The sequence below is a fragment of the Emydura macquarii genome, unplaced genomic scaffold (genome assembly GCF_026122565.2).
Source record: "Emydura macquarii macquarii isolate MOO-44397 ecotype Brisbane River unplaced genomic scaffold, CSIRO-AGI_Emac_v2 contig_1551, whole genome shotgun sequence".
Lineage (NCBI taxonomy): Eukaryota > Metazoa > Chordata > Testudines > Chelidae > Emydura > Emydura macquarii.
The window spans coordinates 18904323-18922727 of NW_027131688.1; the positions used below are offsets into that span (position 1 = coordinate 18904323).

At 40.0% G+C, this 18405-nt stretch overlaps 1 protein-coding gene across 3 annotated transcripts in view; it reads right to left on the reverse strand.

Annotated features, from left to right (window-relative positions):
• KIF26A (kinesin family member 26A) overlaps positions 1-18405 on the reverse strand; it is a 115068-nt gene that overhangs the window by 26310 nt on the left and 70353 nt on the right. For all 3 annotated transcript variants that reach the window (XM_067554973.1, XM_067554974.1, XM_067554975.1), the window contains one exon: positions 11606-11789. In XM_067554973.1, the coding sequence (XP_067411074.1) occupies positions 11606-11789 (184 nt within the window). The remainder of the gene's footprint in view (positions 1-11605; positions 11790-18405) is intronic.

Genomic DNA, 18405 nt, shown 5'->3' on the forward strand with positions numbered 1-18405 from the left:
TAATTTATTCCCATAAAAAACTATTTTACACCCCACCCCCTTGCAGTACTCACAATGACCACACAAACAGCAAACAAAGGTAGCTGCAGAATTTCAGAACCTAACCTATAGGAACACACAGAACAACCTGTGCTTTTGCCAACTTTAGAACTCTTTAAATGAATTATATGTTGAGATTGTCACTCATACGTTAATGCTGCTGGGGTTTAAGGTTTCTAGTGGCTTCCTTTCTTTCTCTTTATAAAAAGCATGGCATACCACATTTAACTGTTCCCTTCAGTGCCATCATAAGTCATTGAGCAGGAACAAAAGTTTCTCATAGATATAGATATAGAGAGAGAAAGAAGGTTTTAGTGTTGGCTATGTGACCACTTGTAATGATTGGGAGGAGGAATAAGAACAAGTGGGGAGGGTTTTATACCGCCGTTTGATTTCTACAAACAAACCTAAAATAAAATATACACATAAACACCAGTACACATCCACATCAGATTTTTCTTTAAACAAGAAGCCTTCTGTATTGTGCAAATCATTCAAGTATCTTGTTAATTGACTGGCTCTGTGATCTCGTGGGGTTTGTACACCATGGGTTAATATTAAACTGCTGAACTTTCCAAATTTTTGTTTCTGCAGGAATCGGGAGGTCAGCAGAATCACTGAAGGAAATCCTATTAAAATCAAAAGGGTTTGGGGAAAGAAGATGATAAACATTTCCTGAGTATGCCACAAGAGATGAAGAATTTAACTAACAAACAAACAAATAAATTGGAAAGCCCTGGAAATGGGTGGCATGAGGTCAAGGTGTGCCTGCCCAGTGCATAACAACGGGCGTGACTGTAAATGTCAGTGGCGAGGATGGGCAAAAGAGTCATAGTAATCAGGGGTTTGGTTTTTTCCCTTTACCATTAATCTATATGTCAGCCTGCAGGAGGAGTCAGGGAAAGGAAAGATTATAAAAGCAAACATCTGCAAGCTGAAATTCACTCACTTCTACCATGTAAGAGCAAACAAAGTGGAAGGATGCTGATGTGGGCAAAAAAAAAAAGTTAAAAGGCTCTTTTATGCATCTACAGCAACAGCTTTAAGGGAGATTTGTAAACAAAGGCAGAAGGATGATCAAAATTCAAGCTCCAAGAAGTCAGGGAAACAACCCACCTGTGTAGATGACAATGCTAGTTCCCATATGACTGGATATGAGGCTATTCATATAAAAACATATTACAGGACATTTGAATGGTTATAGACCAGTGGTTCCCAACCTGTGGCCTGTGGGGTCTTTCGAAGTGGCCCGCTGCTCACCCCTCACTGACTGCAAAAGGGAGCTGCTGCCTAAGGACCCAGGCGGAGCACATTGCCGCGAGGCTACAAGACCAGTGCCGGCTGCTTGCTGCAGCCAAGGGGACGGGAGATCAGCGTCCCCTCTCCCCTCCCGGCAGTAGCAGGGAGCATGGAAAAACATTCCGCCTGGGTCCATAGGTGCTGGGGTCCTCCAGAGGGAGGGGAGATCAGCGCTCCCCTTCCTTGGCTCCAGCAGAGAGCAAAGCACTCTGCCTGAGTCCCTAAGTGCTGGGGTCCCTGCTGGAGCCAGAGGGTAGGGAGCACTGATCTCCCGTCCCCCTGGCTGCAGAAGGGAGCCATTGCCTAGGGACCCAGGTGGAGCACACAGGGCTAAAGGACATGTGCAGTTTCCCTACTGCAGCCAGTGACACGGGAGATCAGCAAGGAGACAGCCTCCTCGCTAACTCCTTCCGTCTGGTTGCCGTGGGGAGGTGAGGGTGCTGCTGGCAGAGCAGCCAGGATGCACCATGCTTGAGGAGGGGCGGGACTCTAAAAATCCGTGCCTTCCGGTTTGCAACTCACCATGACTTAGTTGCCAGGCTATGTACTTTAGTGTGTCGTGACAGGCACTTATCTACACTAGTGCTTTGTCTGTGAGTGTGTGACATACTGTGAGTAATTTGTACGTGTAAAATAGTGAATGTAAAAAAATGAGCACAGTAGCATCAAAATGTTTACTTAAATACGTAGTGATTTGTAGTCCTGAATGGTGTATATGTCACTATATTTTTGGAGTTGATAGACTGGTGGCCCTTCACGGCTGTAAAAATTATATTTGTGGCCCTTGAGACAAACAGGTTGGGAACCACTGTTATAGAGAGTACCCCCAAATGTTAATGCTTTTGGGGGAGTTAGGCCTGAACCAAAACTCTAGATCTGAACATCCTTGAACTTTGGGTGGTTCAGGACCAGACTCCTATTTTACAGTTCTGCACCAAAACCAGGGATCCAAACATCCCTGAGTTTTGGGGAAGTCTGGAACTGGATCTGACTTTTGCAGTATGGGACAATTTCTATATAGAGTAGGTCACATCCACATGCTAAATCAGATCCACAGATAGAGGGCCATGTAGGGCCCATCTAGGAGAGTTATGAATCTTAGACCAGAATGCAAAACTGAGTCTTGAGGCAGTTTTCAAAGAAAGTCAGGTTGGTTGTTTCAAGTTTAACGGGAAAAGAATCTACCACCTGCTTCAAGACACATGGAAGGGGAGCAGAAAGAAGCCCAGCATTCAAGAAATCCAAAGAGTGGGCTGGAAAATAGAAGCAATGTGGCTGGACACATGCAACGGGCCAATTCAATGAAGTGTCCTGAAGCCGATCAAGGAGTGTCTGAACCGGATTCCAATATACAGAGCAATCCAAGAAAGAACACTAAGGCAGTGTTCTGACTTCCAAGCTTTCCTCTGTGTTTTAAACAGACTGGAGCTGGTAGTTAGGCAGGACATAAAGTTTGGAATTATAGCACTGAAACAAAGGAAGGGTGGGTAAGAGTGGCCAAGATAGTGCTGAACATGGGAAATATTTCTAAGTGGCAACAGCAGATTAACAAGTGTGGATGACAGAAAAAGTCAAGTGAAAGCTGTAGGGTTCGTGACAGTACAATTGATATGAGATTGGTGTCCTGGGTCAAGATGGAGCTGATGGAGTTTTGTCTGAGGCTGCTCATCTTAGCAATCAGTAGGTTATATAGACTGGATATGCTAAATTGAAGGAAGATCGGTCAAAGCCAAAAGCTGATGAGATACGAAGCTGGTAGAAATCAAGGACGTGGATGCATTAGTGCAGGCATTGTCATCCCAATAGAAGTGATGTCCAAAGATGAATTTAGAAAGAAAGAAAGGTGCCAACTGGGGTGGAAGAGATAACAAAGCCAACACCACAATCCTAAGGAGCTTTGTAACAGCTAGATCTAATAGAAGAGAATTGCCCATTGCTGGTCTTGAAAAAGGATCTGTTGGACAGGTAGAAACGAGCAGGGGAGGAGGATGTCTATGACCCCACTGAACTGTGCCACGTGAGCAGGCAAGACGGCATGGCTGACAATACTGACATCAAAGAGGGAGGAAAGATGGCCTGGTGGCGAAGACACAGAACTAGGAGAACTAGACTCCATTTCCAGGTCTGCCACAGACTTCAAGTGTGTCCTTAGGCAATGACTACAAAATATACAAGTCAGAGGAGAAGGATGCCATTAATCTTCCAGATGACCAGTAGAAGGTACCAAATATTTTACGTGTTTAACCCGGCGGGGGAAATGTACAAGGAAAGACTAAATTAATTCACTGAATAATGAGTTGTCCCATTGGTAATGTCAATACTAAGGGAATTAAGACACTGATTCAACAAAATATTTAAACACATGCATAAAACTTTAAATATGTGGATATTCCTTTTGAAGTCAATGGATCTACCATATTCACATGTTTAGTTACACATGTGCTTCAGTGATTAGTTGGACTGGAGCCTACAAAGATGTTGAGTTTAATATTAAACAGAACAAGAAGGAAAAACAAGAAAGTATATGCTAAAGAAGACATAACATTTTGGTATATGAGTTTGCAGTTCCAGCCCTTGCTATTAAAATAAGCTTTGAACATTTTCTCGGTCTATATTTAAGGAATTATACTGGCATTATACTGGAATCTATTCTACAAATTTTGGTGATGCGTTGCATGATCACGGTATCATAATCCTTAAAATGAACAAGCAAATTGGTCTTTAGCAATAAACATCATTACACCGTATTTGAACAGTCAATAAATATTCCCTAGAAACTTGCATTTGTAACAGGCACTGCCCAGACAGGGAAGTTAATTACGTTCAATGGTCTCAGAATGTTGTATTATAGCAAGTTAATAGAATAAGCTTGTTTACACACACACACACACACACACACACACACACACACACCATTCTGAATTAAGATTTCTCACCAAGAAATTACACAATTCATTTTCAATACTGGCCATTTTCCAATGAAATCACTTATTTCTCAACTACGGTGTAAATCAAATTACAGAAGTCTTAGTTCAGAGCCAATATTTTTCATGGATTTAATTGTAATTTACTGATATACAACCCTTACAAAATTGGTTTACTGTGAGTAGTTCTTACATGCCTGTCATATACTGCCACTACCAATATATGGCAAATTTATATGCAAAACTGCTATGCTAGCATAAAGTACTTAGCTCCCTTGGGAGAACCTAAAAAGAACTTCTATATTGTACTCTTTAGAAAGTGGCCTCTATTAAGCAAGAATTTATTCTATGTTCCCAAAGGATACTATTTCATTTTTAAACATGGGGAAAAAAGTATTCTTATGTATTTTCTGCATTTTGTTTAATATGTTACTTCAGCAGGGATGTGTGTGTCATGGGTTCTACAAAATTGCATATGTGGATTGAAGACTTTTTAGTAAGATATAGGATATATATTGGAAACAACACTCTAGTCATTACGAACAAGCAGCAATAAAGATGACAAAATTAAGTACCTATTTGTTATTCATCAAACTATCATAAGAACAAGTGAGCACTGTATACAGTACACTATATCGGTAAATCACAAAAGTACCTTGACTATAGCTTGGGAAAAAATATATATAAATGAAATAAATGCCAAAAGCAAATAAAAAATGAAGGAAAATATGAATGTGTCTTTCCAAGACACCAGTTTGGGAATTCAAGTTCTCCCTTTTAATGTTCCACATCAATTGTCTCATATAGTAGGATTCTGTCATTCTAACATAAAAAAAATTGACAAGATCTTTGGAAGAGACAAGCACTTAAAGTTGCTCTTGTAAGTGATGCAGTATTATAAAGAGTGTGTTGAATAGAACCCCAGAAAAAACATTTTGCATGAAAAAGGCTTCCTACTATACTAAAGAAAAATAGCAAATTAGAATGCTGTGCAGCAGACACTGTAAAAAGGATGTCTTTTTAATACCACAATATGATAAATTATCTTAAGTAGCACATTAGTGTCAGAAATTGAGCATAATCTAACTTCTTTCCAGTGACAATATTAAATGGCTTTCAGACATTTTTCCCACTATTCTGATATTAAATTTAACAACACCCCGTGAGCCCACAAAAATGATTCAGTTAAAAGAATCATACTGCATAGGATCATTGCCTTTTAAGCAAGATTCAGTTAAGTGATTTGGACTCTGATGTTTTCATCAGATACATGAGTAAGGTATATAATTTGCTACATAACATTTTTCAGTAATGAGTGAAGTTCTGTTCAGCATACATTACGCAATTTGCAATGGTGTTTTTGCTCCTGTTGGTGGGTGATTGCTTATTATATTAAACACAAGTCCCAAAGAGACCCTTCCATTATAACTTAAAGGTTAAACTTTTTCTGCACCTGACATCACTGAAAATTCAAGCCACTTGTTAGCACCTATGGCAGTATATAAATTTTTACACTGTTGGTACAGAAACGTATTGGGCCATCTATCTCTAAACAAAAGGCTTAGATGTAAAATCAGGGATTTACATTATGGGGCAGAGTCACATGCCCCAGCAGAAATGCCAAGGAACAGGGAGAATGGATGTTTTTGGAAAGGAAAAGAAGTTACTGGGAACAAAAGATATATTTTCAAACTCCTAAAGGAATGTCTACACTGCAGCTGGGGGCATGCCTCCCAGACTTGGTAGGTAGACACGTCTGATCTCGGTTCAAGCTAGTGCTCTAAAAATAGCAGTGTGGATGTTGCGGCATGGACAGTGACGCAAGTTAGCTGCCAGGGGATCGGGCTTATACTCATGCAACTAACCTACATCACTTCCTGTGCTTCAGAGTCCACATGGCTATTCGTGGGCTAGGTTGACCAGACCTAGAGCGTATCTGTGTATCTGGGCTGGGAGGTATACCCCCAGTTGCAGTGTAGACATCCCCTTTAGAGAACACTGAAAACAAATGAAGGAAAAAACCAAATTAAAATAATTTTTAAAATATTTGAAATTTACTTTAAATAATTTGTAAAAAGTATTATATTCAATCCACATATAGCCCACATATTGCCATCAGCCCTTAAGAAAACTCCCCACATGTGAACAGGAGCAATGTGGTTGGGTTGGGCACAAATTTCACCCTTTAGGCCAAATTCTCAACAGCAACCTCTCATTCTGCACCTTAACTGAGCTAACACAGTTTATTTGGCACTCTGGGCTTCTCCCCCAATTCTCCACCCCCACACACTCACATTTGATCAGTGGTTTTGCTGAACTCCCATGGTTTGGGAAAAGCAGAGTCCAAACCTCTCCCCCTCTCCTGAAACACCATCAAGCCAGCCAGCAAAAGGACCCTGATCAGCCATGAATGATGGGACCAAGCAGTTCGATTCTACAATATAATGACAGTCAGTATAGAAAAACCTAAGTTAGACATTCAAGCTTTCATTCAGCAAAGCACTTATGCATGTGTTTAATTTAAGATGGTGCTTAAATTCCACTGACTGAAGCCCCAATTCAGGAAGCACCCCTATTCGGGATTACACATAAACACAAACTTAAGTCCTATTTATTGGCTTCAAAGTTAAGTACCTACTTAAAGTTAAGCACATTCTTAAGTACTTTGCTGACTTAAGGCCTCAGCCCTGAGGGCTTTTCCTTACTAGGCATGACAGAAAATATGGGTCACTTTTGGAAATGCACAATCAAACAATGAATTTAAAGTCCAGATGTTCAGATTAAATTATCTATTTTAAAAAATATTTAGTCGTATTGGGGCACAGGAAGTTTTGCTGTAACAGTGGTAAATATGCTAACACAAGCCATTACTACCTTCCCAGCACTCCTGCAACCCTCTACAGTATTTAACTTTAAAGAGCTAACCTTTCTCCTAGCTCAATCACAGACCTAAGTTTCATCTGACAAGATCATTTAGATATGTACATTGGGGGGGGGAGAGGGATTTCTTGCAAGCTGTAATATGTTTCTTGAGTTCCTTCTGTCCTTTATCAGAAGTCATCTCACAATAAAAAGAATACTAAGGACAAAATACAAGGAATGACTGTCATTTAATTATTATGGACCTGATTCACTGAAGAACATGGTTTAGACTCCACGTTGATAAAGTCTTCACGAGACCAAAGTAGCTTATTTTTCTTAGCGTCTGCAGCACAGAAGCATATGTTTTGCAATTAATAAAGTGCTTCTTCATAAATTATAGTCAACAGCATTTCTCACACTGCAGCTCTTATGGTGACTGCTAAGGCATCATAGTAGCAACACCTGGGACTGTGGTCATGCCTGAACTCATTAGCTATAGCAAGATAAGGTATGGGCCACAGTGGGGTGAGATGCCTACCAAAAAAACCAACACACAAAAAACAAACCAGGTGCTGCACAATTGATATGGGTGAATCAGAATTAAAATACCCTACGATGGTCCTACAGGATCCTATGTTGATGTGTTTTGGATGAGACATAAAACCAAAGCCTTGGCTACCTGAGATCGTTGAAGGGCAGGGATGGTTTGACCTGGACAAATCAAGTAATCACAATGGGTCAAATTCATCCCTCGTTTAGCCACATTAGATTCATCAATGGCGAAGTCACCCTATTTTTCCTATTTTAAAATGTCCTCCTGTAGTTTCAACTGGAAAAGATAAAGGTCACTTTCCCTCCTAACAAAAAAAAACCACAGGATAATATCAGAAGTGCCAAATAGCACCCATGTTCCACCCTTCAAGTAGCTGTAATTTTTATGCTGGGTGAGTTAACCTTCAATATTCACAGCAACAGTTGCCTCTCCTCTGACCTGCACATGCAGATTTCTACTGCACATTCTGAACCCAGAACTCCCACTGAGGTCAGTGCTGAGTATGATTTGTCTATATTGTACTATTACATGGCTTCATATCAAAGCATTGGAAAATTTGCGGTATCGCAGAATACTGCACCGGAGCCTGAGGGAAGTCGGGGGACATGGACTAGGTGAGCTAGTAGGTCTGTTTTCCATCTCTAATTACTGTGAATCTATCTAAAACAAATGTTTTAGCCTCATGGTTTTCACTGAATCATTTAAATGAAGGGTCCAATCTTGAAAGTGCCTTCCACATGGAACTCCTAATAGCTTTCCACCAAAGACCACGGTACAGACATTACACTGTAACATTACACTGCTAATATTCTAATGATAGTATTACAGGGCTTCTAAAAATGCCTTTTGTTTGTAATAGAAACACAGTTTTGCACGTTACTTTCCCCAGTGAAAATTCACATTGGCCTATTATATGACACTCCCCAGGCAGGGAGTTGGCCTTTTCTATCCAAGTCTGAAGTAGTATGCTTGTGTTTAAATTATCCAGCCTGAAATGCAAACGTTTGATTTTTAATTACAGATGCATCTTATCCACTGTGGGTTAGATCTTGCAATGTCTGGAGTACTTCCTGGAAGGTACTCTGCAACCTCAACCACCACCAAAATTAAAGGAGCTAAAGGCGATTCAGCCAAGACTAACCGTACGAAACAAAATAGCACCAAATTGGAAGTGGGGAAGGAAAGTGCTGCTCCAGCAGCTGCCTAATGCAAGGTTGCCACACACACAGAACCAGTCAGCAATGAGGGCAGGCACACAGCTGACTCTTGAAACATTGAAGAAAGTAAGGAGCCAGCCACAAATACAGATGTTGCAGTAAGAAAAATATATTCCAGTATCCAGCGTCTGCCAAGCACGTCCCTTTTGTGAGCGATGTTTTATTATTGTCCAGGCCCCAAGAAAAAGCAGACGTCAATGATAAGCAGGAAGAATATTAAGTACAAGGGTAGCAAGAGGAGACAAGATTCTTAAAAGTTAAACAGTGAAGTTACATGCATCTGCCACCTTTTGTTGGTTGTTAACGGCATTGATATTTAAAGTAATGAGGGAGAAACAAATGGTTATTTATTCCCATTGCTGTCACCACCATCACCAGAAAACTATCAGACAGAGGCTGTATCAGCCCCCCACAAAGAACTAGCAGGTGAAAGGGAAAAATAGAAAGGAAGAGTATTACAGCTCAATGGGAGAAATGCCACCAAAGACTACTTGCTCATTATCATTTTGATATGGAAGGGTGGAGATATAAAGCACATATGTGCTGATTCTTTTCCTCTGCCCAATGAGTATTATCATTAAGTTAAATGAGGCATCCTTTATGCAGAATCATGATTTTTACAAGCAGTTATGGTTTTGGGGGGGGGGTTTTTTTTTGGTTTTTTTTTTTTTGTAAAAGGAATTTTTTTTTTTTGTAAAAGGAATTTTTTTTTTTTTAAAGTAGTTTTCCACAGTGAGGGACAGTTTTACTGCAATGCTTAAAAGGAATACTGCCACATTAAAAATCATGGGCCAGAGACTGGTATAATTACCTTCTGCATGACAGGGTTCAAAACCCAGGGCCTTCAGTGCCACCTCATAGGCCCCTCCACTAGCAGGTGGCTCTAACAGAACGTTATCTTTTAGAGTCTATAGTACCAGTTACCATAGGGAAATCTGACATGCTTTGCCAGCGTGTTATATACTGCCCTGTATATTAGAGCTCAGGATAGGTCTATGCAGAATGGCTCAGCTTTCTAGCAGGGTCTGCTATTTTCTAGCAGGGTTTTTTCTCTCTGATTAGCTGCTCCTTGCTCTTCTCTGTTCAGTTTATGGACAGAAAAAAGTGATCTGTACAATAATATTTTAGATGCAGAATTCCCCTGACATTTTACTGATCTGGAATCCTGTATGTGATCCTGAGTGATATTTGGATTATCTATTTGAGGATATTGGACAAAACAGAATACCCCTGAGCAAAATGAGTGGTCCTAGTTAATACTACCAGCTCCTTCAAACCGTGTGAGAAGAAGTCAAGGCCGTCGCTGGAGTTGGTTGACTATGGAGGGGTGCACAGCCTGAAGCCCGGTAAGATGCACAGAAGCTGCACCCCTTTGCATCTGTGAGCTCTAGGGGCACTGCATTTTTATAAGGCACAGTGCCTTGCAGAGCTCCCACAAAGGCAACGTAACTCTGCACTAAAACTAATGCAAGTCTGGGTCTTATATGCCACAGCTTAGCCCAAAGGAGAAGAGGCAGACAGAGTAAATGGGACATGTTGCAAATGTGCATGTAGAAAAAGAGTCTCTTAGCAAATTCTCCCTTCCCAGCTAAGAGAGTTACTAAACTAACTGCTAATTTATTTTATTCAAAAAATTCAGCTGCCAGCTTATCAAATATATGAAAAAACATGAGTAGAAATTATATTCTCGTTTGTAAATTTCCAGCCTCTTAAGAAATCTGTCTCATAGAAGGACAAAACTGCAGTCACTTCCCTTCCATTTAGCAAAAATACATCGGCAAGAACCTTTATCTCCTTCAACTCACTGATTTAACAGAATACAACACAAAAGAGTATAATTTTAAAGTATTTAGCAGACAATTTATTAATTTTAATGTTGATTTGTCTGGTTACTTGAGGTGCATTTTTAACTCTCCTCTGCACGTGAGGTACTTTAGATCCATCTTGAAATATTAGTCTCTTTTAACCTATGTAACTAAGTATTCAAACACTGTAGCTTGTGTTTTTAACACATCAGAAAGATAAACAAAACTAAATAATTGTGTTATAAATTTTACTTAAACAAAATCAATTAAAATGCAAGTGCTCAATTGTAAATTTTGCACTAAAGGTGCCAGATTTCCACAGCTGGAAACTCACTTATTCCTCCTCTCCTTTCACTTGACTTCAGTGGAGTTACTCCGGATTTACACTTGTGTGAGTGAGAGGGGAATCAGGCTCTCTTAGAAACAATCCTTTCATCCACAGCAGAAGTACAGCACTAGCAAGAGTGGTGCAAGCTTCCCTACACTATCCCACCGAAGTGCACCAACCCTATCCACAGGGATCACCTCTGTGGACCAGAGATGAGAGCCATGTGCACTCAAGACCTTATTCTGCACTGCTGAAGTTAATGGAAATGTTGCTATTGATGTTAGAGAGAGCAGGATCATGCACTCAGTTCCTCAGCCTCTCTGCAGTTACAATCACCAACTGTGCCAATGGGATTTTATGAGGTTGACACTTGCCCACTAGAATCTGGACAGACACCACCAACTCATTTATTTAGGCCACCCAAGAGTCAATTCTCAGTCACATTTGAACAGATGTGCAGGAGTCTGTATCCCAGTACCACTCCCCTGAGCCACCCAATCCCCCCTCTCTCTGCTTTAAAGTTTACAGCTCTTTAAAGTTAGCTAGGAAATTGTAAAGAGACTGAGATATCAAATTACCTTTCCAATGCCCGGGTTGTCCTTGATTTTTGACACGGCTCTCAAAAGGCATGGCGGTGCTGGGGGAGAGCATAACTGCAGTATGCCACTAAAGTTAGTGGCATAGACAGAGAAGTCGTGAGAGCGTGGCAGGGGCGGGTGATACTTCTTTCTCTTCGAGGACAGGTTAAGCTTCTGTGCTGCTCTGTATAAAGTAATATCAAGAAAGGACAATTTTACTATGAGCTAAATGCAATTAAAACCAGTAAAACAGATGTTCATTGTCATCACTGCCTGTTTAACAAATCAAGTCATTTCATTTTAATCAGATTTCATAAGGACATACCATCAGGAGACTAATAGAAGGAAATATGGGCAGAAATATGGTTGGCAAGATATTCATTTAATTTCTCCCCCAACAGAGTTTCAATTATACTCAACTTTTTTTTCCCCAACAGCTTGGCAGATGAGTCCAAGACTGCTGAAATCTCACTGACATCATAAAAAGCTGAAATCATCCCCTTGTCACTAGTAGGACCAGATGGGCTTTGCTAGTGATAACATTTATGAAAGTAATGTTTTGTACTCTAACAAGTTACCCAATACAGAAAAATTACATTCCAAGATAGTGCAATCACATGAGTGCAAGACTCTCCATCATTGGCTGCTCTGAAAAAGGTTATCTAACAGAGAATCCCTTCAAGACAGATGGATATTTCCTTTTAATGTAGAAGAATGGAATTAAGGAGGAAAAACAGTTAAAGAGACATGTTTTAATGTGCCAAACAACAAAGATCCTGCTTTTGACATTTAGAATTGCAAAACAAACGATGAAGGAGGAGTCCATTTTAAATGTACAATTTTAATTGTACCTCTTTTCTTTGTGAAAGAAGAGTGGGATTAGAATCAAGGTTTCTGCTAATACTTAATGACCACACCAAGCAGAATATCAAGGAACAAAAATAAAACCTAGGCTCTAGAGAAAAAACCCCTAGGTTCTGAAGAAAAATAAATCAACCCGGGATTTAAAACAGAAGCGAGAGACATTCATGTGCATATTCCACACATCCCAGGGGTGAAATTCTGGCTCCACTGAAGTTACTGGGACTAGGGTTTTATCCATGGATTTCCGCTCACCAGTTTTCCAGTGTATCCATGGGATGCAATTTTGAACACTTTTATACGAGTAAATCTCCCAACTTCACTGGCCAGATTTCCTGAAGGAGAGTGGGATCTGAGCCAGAGACCATCAGTGGAGAGTACGACGACACACATTCTGCAACAGTGCTCAGAGATGCTCACTTTAATGTCTGTACCATTATTAAGACTTAAATAAGCAAAGATGCAATAAGATACAGTGCTGACACCTTCAGGCCCAACCTTACAGACATTTCACCGAAGTCAATGGAAGTTCTGAAGATGAAGCATTCATTATATTGGGCCCATTATACAGAAGCCTATCACTCAAAATTCATTATTTTATGAGTATGAGACTACTATGAATCATTTTCCTGTTAATAATTTACACCTTTCATCCAAGGCTCTCAAAGCACTTTACAAATATGAGGTCTGGCTACACACCTGTGAAGTAGCTATTACTATACTCATACAAATCGGGAAACTGAAGTACAGAGAGATTAAGAGGTGGATGGTGTCACACAGACACAGCTTGCACAGTTATATGGCTAGTCAGTAGCAGAGCCAGGAATTAGAATGCAGATCTCCTAACTCTAAACTGTGCTCTCCGTACAGAGATCAGCATAATGACCAGTTGCATTTCTTTGTAACGTAACCGCAGCAAACTCCAGGCAAACAAATGCCAGTTACCAATCTAGATCCCCACTGGACTTTCTAAGCAGGGATAATGAACCCTTAAGTTTTCAGTGGCCGTGCAGACTGATTTAGCTGCACAAATCCCACCCTGGGAGTTATAGTGCTAAAGTCCCATTCAATTCTGAAAATATGCATCTAAATTCTGAAGCAGGATTTGAATCAAACTATTGCTCAATATCACAATAGCTGCAACTGCAAATTAAAAAAACTTAAATGTCTCCTAAATATATGGTTTTATTGTATAACAAAGAGACTCAACTTGTTGGGTATTTCCACTGAGGTACCATACTTGGCGTTACTTTCTATAGCCAAGCAGCAATCAGCTCTTACAGTTATTTAATCATATTGCTGATTACTTTGAAAGATCATGTTTATTTCCTTGTTTTCAACACTATAATCTGCTGCAGTAATGATAAAAACAGCTCTAGAGAATGTCTTCAAAGTACAATCAAGATATACGTGAAGTCCTGATGAAATAATTGTTTCAATAAAGTCTGCCGCAGGATTCCACTTGGGAAACATATGTGAAAGAGAACTGGATATAAAGAATGGATTTACACATCCCATGTTTATTCAGGCACCCACACCAAGTGCTAATAGATAAGTTAACATGAACAAAAAGGCCAAGTTAGGGGGAAAAAAACAGATCAGCTATAGTGAGGTATGATATCTCCCAAAAGAGCCAATTTATAGAAGACTGTCCATTTAAAAAGGCAAGTGAAACACAACACAACACAACTGATCCTAACCTTTCAAATCATCATATAGAGAAAGAACAAATTTCAGACTGTTCCTTTGAGTAGTACACACAGTGTGCATCTCCACCATTCATGTAATTTAAATAGGCATAGTGGCATACGTTAGCAAAAGCAATTAAGTGTTTTAATACTGACAGTCTCTTACTAAGAATTTGGAGTATGATATTTATTGGAAAATTTGGCATGGGGACTGCACGTCCACATGAGGAGTTGGAAAATGGGAGGAACTGGAATAACTATCAGAGAATAGTCAGCATTATAACAAAGACCAGGACTCTTGCAGTAATAGATATTTTTATGTTCCAGAGGGGTAGCCGTGTTAGTCTGTATACAGCAAAAACAACAAGAGTCCTGTAGCACTTTAAGGACTAATAAATTTAATTTCTGCAGGCATAAGCTTTCGTGGGCTGCAATCCACTTCATCAGATGCAAAGATATTTAGATATTAGATATTTTTATGCAGCTTATGTTTATATAGCATCTTTTCTACCCAACGAGTACCTTAAAGTTCTTGTGTACTGTAAATTCAGTGGGTTACACGTGCACATACATTCAAGTCCAATGCTGAAATGCAGCCACTTATAGGGTGGAAATATCACAGAACACATCAGTGTTTTCAGAATATGAAAGTAATAGAGCCAACTGAAAATGCAGGAGGAATTTAGATAAGTGAACGTAATTATCAGAGTTTGGAATTTGGATAAGAGACTGAGTGAGCTGATCCTCATCCTCAGCTCTTGCAAAGAGCGCCATCAGTCCATTAAAGATCACAAGTGGTCAGAATCTTAGCAATTTATATCTCAGTCCAAAGACAGGAATGTGGTGCATGTGATACCATATTTGAGCTTCAACATCAACTCTGAGGGAGGAGTGCCACATACAGAGTCCCCAACACCACTTCTTGCAGCCCCAGCCTGCTTTTTGGTGGTCTCCCATCCATATCCCAACTAAGCCAAAACACAGCCCACTCTGGTATGGTTAAAGAGCAAAACCTCATCAGACTTCACCAAAACTTCATATTTCAGGAAAATTTGTAACACTTTATATATTCATAAGAAACTACTTTTAAAATGCTTCCGAATGCTGAACTTCTGGCTCAACATTTCAGCCAAGCCCAAGCCCAGCATTCCTTTTTTGCAGGTGTAATCTGTGCCCACAAAATTGCTCCTGCAAAAGGGGAAGTTCAGCTGTTGGAATTGGTGCCCTTGTGTGTGCCTGGGGAGGCAGCATAGGGTACTGGATAAAGCACAGGGCTGGATGGTAGGGGAGCTGAATTCTGTTCTAAGTTCTACCACCACATTATCGGGTGATCTTTGGGGACTCATTTAGCCTCTCTGCACCTCAGTTTACCAATCTAAAATATATGAGGCTAACAATACTTACCCCTCTTTATAAAGCACTTTGAGATTTATGGATGAAAATTGTTATACAAGAGCTAAGTATTATCATCTATCTATTTTATGATGGTTTTCAGGTATTGAGGAGCTTTACTACAAACACACTCACATTCCCACATACCCTCCACCTCAGCCTCTTTTCCCCACCTAACATACGCTGTTTATCTAATCCTCTACCAAAAATCCTTGCAATGGAACTAAGCCTTGGCCTCCACACTCTCATGCCTCTCTCCCTTTCCAATTAAAGCTACTGAGACACTGGTGTATATTATTTTTCCCTCTAGCTGTGAGATCTACTGGCTGCATTTTGCTTAACTCTTTTCATCTTTAATAGAAGTTGTCTTTTAAGACACTCTGGAGAGTTCTTTCCTCATAGCTAGGTGTCATGGCAGAAAATAAAACTAATATATGGCACATGCAGGAGCACTCAAATATCAAGTGACAAGGGACAGTCTCTAACCTACTCTTTCCGCCACACAATTTACAGATTACTAGGTTTTCTGCGGTGCACAGATACGGCAAGTAGGCAAAGATCAATTAGTTAATGTTTAGTATCTAGGGAGTAAGGCTGCACAATAAACACCTACAAACCCTACCCATTCAAAGAAATAACATCAATTTTTAAAAAAAGTGTATCTGTGATGTTAGTGTGGCATTTCAGACATTTAATTGTACAGTAAAGGCTCTATACGGATTCTTTAAGCTTAAATTCACTAGACGAGCCTGGACATTATAGATGGAAGAGTAAGTACTCTAATTGTCATCCCTTGTAATGCATATCTATGCCATTAAAAAAAAAAAAAAAAAAAAAAGCTAGACTAGAGGTTTTGCTATAACTATGTACACATGTAATGACTTTCAGCAGACAATTCCAAAGCATTTTACAAACATTTACCACCTTCCTCACAGCCATATTCCTAAGCTTACCATTATATACATTATGTAGATGGGTGCTGACGTGACATGCTCCTGCCACAGAGCAAACCACTAGCAGGCAGGCAGATGACTCCAGCTCATAACCCACACTGCCATAATCAGTACCAGTAATTACTGACACATTTTAACAGAGCTTTATCACGCTGTTTGCAGATCTATATTATTTATCCATCTCTCTTAGAGATCATTATTATTTATTATCTGCATAGCAGTGGTTCCTGGAGGCTTCAATGGGGGAATTAAGGCAGGGATGAACTGGAGCTGTAAAGTTTCGGTCCAGATGTTAAGCATCCTTCCTTTTGGAGTGGTCACATTCAGTGTTTTGGTCTACTGCATATATTTACAGAGAAATTTTTAATCCAGATTCTGAACCTCCCACAAAGTTGTGGATCTGGGTTACTGTTTACTATTTCTTCTGCAACAATACTCATTTGTACTTCCCCCAATTCCCATCTAACAATGCCAGAGCAAATTTAGCAATTACTACTGGGTTGTTTAACGGCTATTCTTTTACCTGCTTCCCACTGCAAAGCAACTTGAAAGGAAGCACCAGGAAAAGTCTCAGAGCCGTCTTTGTATCTGCAGTTCCAGTTATTGTTGCCTTAATTATTCGTCAATACAGACAACAAATAGACGGATGTCCTTACAATACACCCTCGAGCAGTCTGCCCTGAGCCTTCTGCCGCACACAAATAAACTTTGTTGGCATCATTACTAATATTATTGCTATTTGTATTTGATTTGTGCTTCTAAAATTAGAAACATAGCACAGCACACTTGCTGCAAAAAAAAATCCCACATAACATTGGTCTGGTCTTCCTACAACCATTTTTAACAGAACTTTGAGAATGTCTGCAAGTTAAATGAAAGTTATACAATCCCAGACACCATCCACAAGAACGGCCATACTGGGTCAGACCAATGATCCATCTAGCCCAATACCCAGTCTTCCAACAGTGGCCAATGCCGGATGCTTCAGAGGGAATCAACAGAACAAGGCAATTATCAGGTCATCCATCTAGGGTGACCAGATAGCAAGTGTGAAAAATTGGGACAGGGGTGTGCGGTAATAGGCACTTATATAAAGAAAAAGCCCTGAATATTGGGACTGTCCCTATAAAATCAGGACATCTGGTCACCCTACATCCATGCCCTGTTGTTCAGTCCCAGCATCTGGCAGTCAGAGGCTTAGGGACACCCAGAGTATGGGGCTGCATCCCTGACCATTTTGGCTAATAGCCACTGATGGGTTTATCTAATTCCATTAATTTAACTAATTCTTTTTTTTAATCCAGTTATACTTTTGGCATTCACAACAACATCCCCTGGCATGTCTGTTAGTTAGTTGAGTCTGTTAGTTGTGTGAAGAAGTACTTCCTTTTCTTTGTTTTAAACCCACTGCCTATCAATTTAATTGGGTGATCCCTAGTTCTTGTGACATGTGAAGAAGTTAAAAAACAAAAACAAACACACTCCCCTATTCACTTTCTCCACACCATTCGTGATTTTATAGACCTCTATCATATCCCCCTTTAGTCATCTCTTCTCTAAACTGAACAGTCTCGGTCTTTTTTAATCTATCCTCCTATTGAAGCTGTTCCATGCCTCATCATTTTTGTTGCCCTTCTCAGTACCGCTTCCAATTTTAAATGTATCTTTTTTGAGGTGGGATAACCAGAACTGCAGGCTGTATTCAGTGGGGTGGGGAGGGGGAGTGGTACCTTGGATTTACAAAGTGGCATTATGACATGTACTGTCTTACTGTTCATCCCTTCCCTAATGGCTCCTAAAATTCTGTTAGCTTTTTTGACTTCCACTGCACACTGAATGGATATTTTCAGAGAAGTAGCCCCCATGACTCCAAGATCTTTCTTGAGAGACAAATTTCCATATTCAG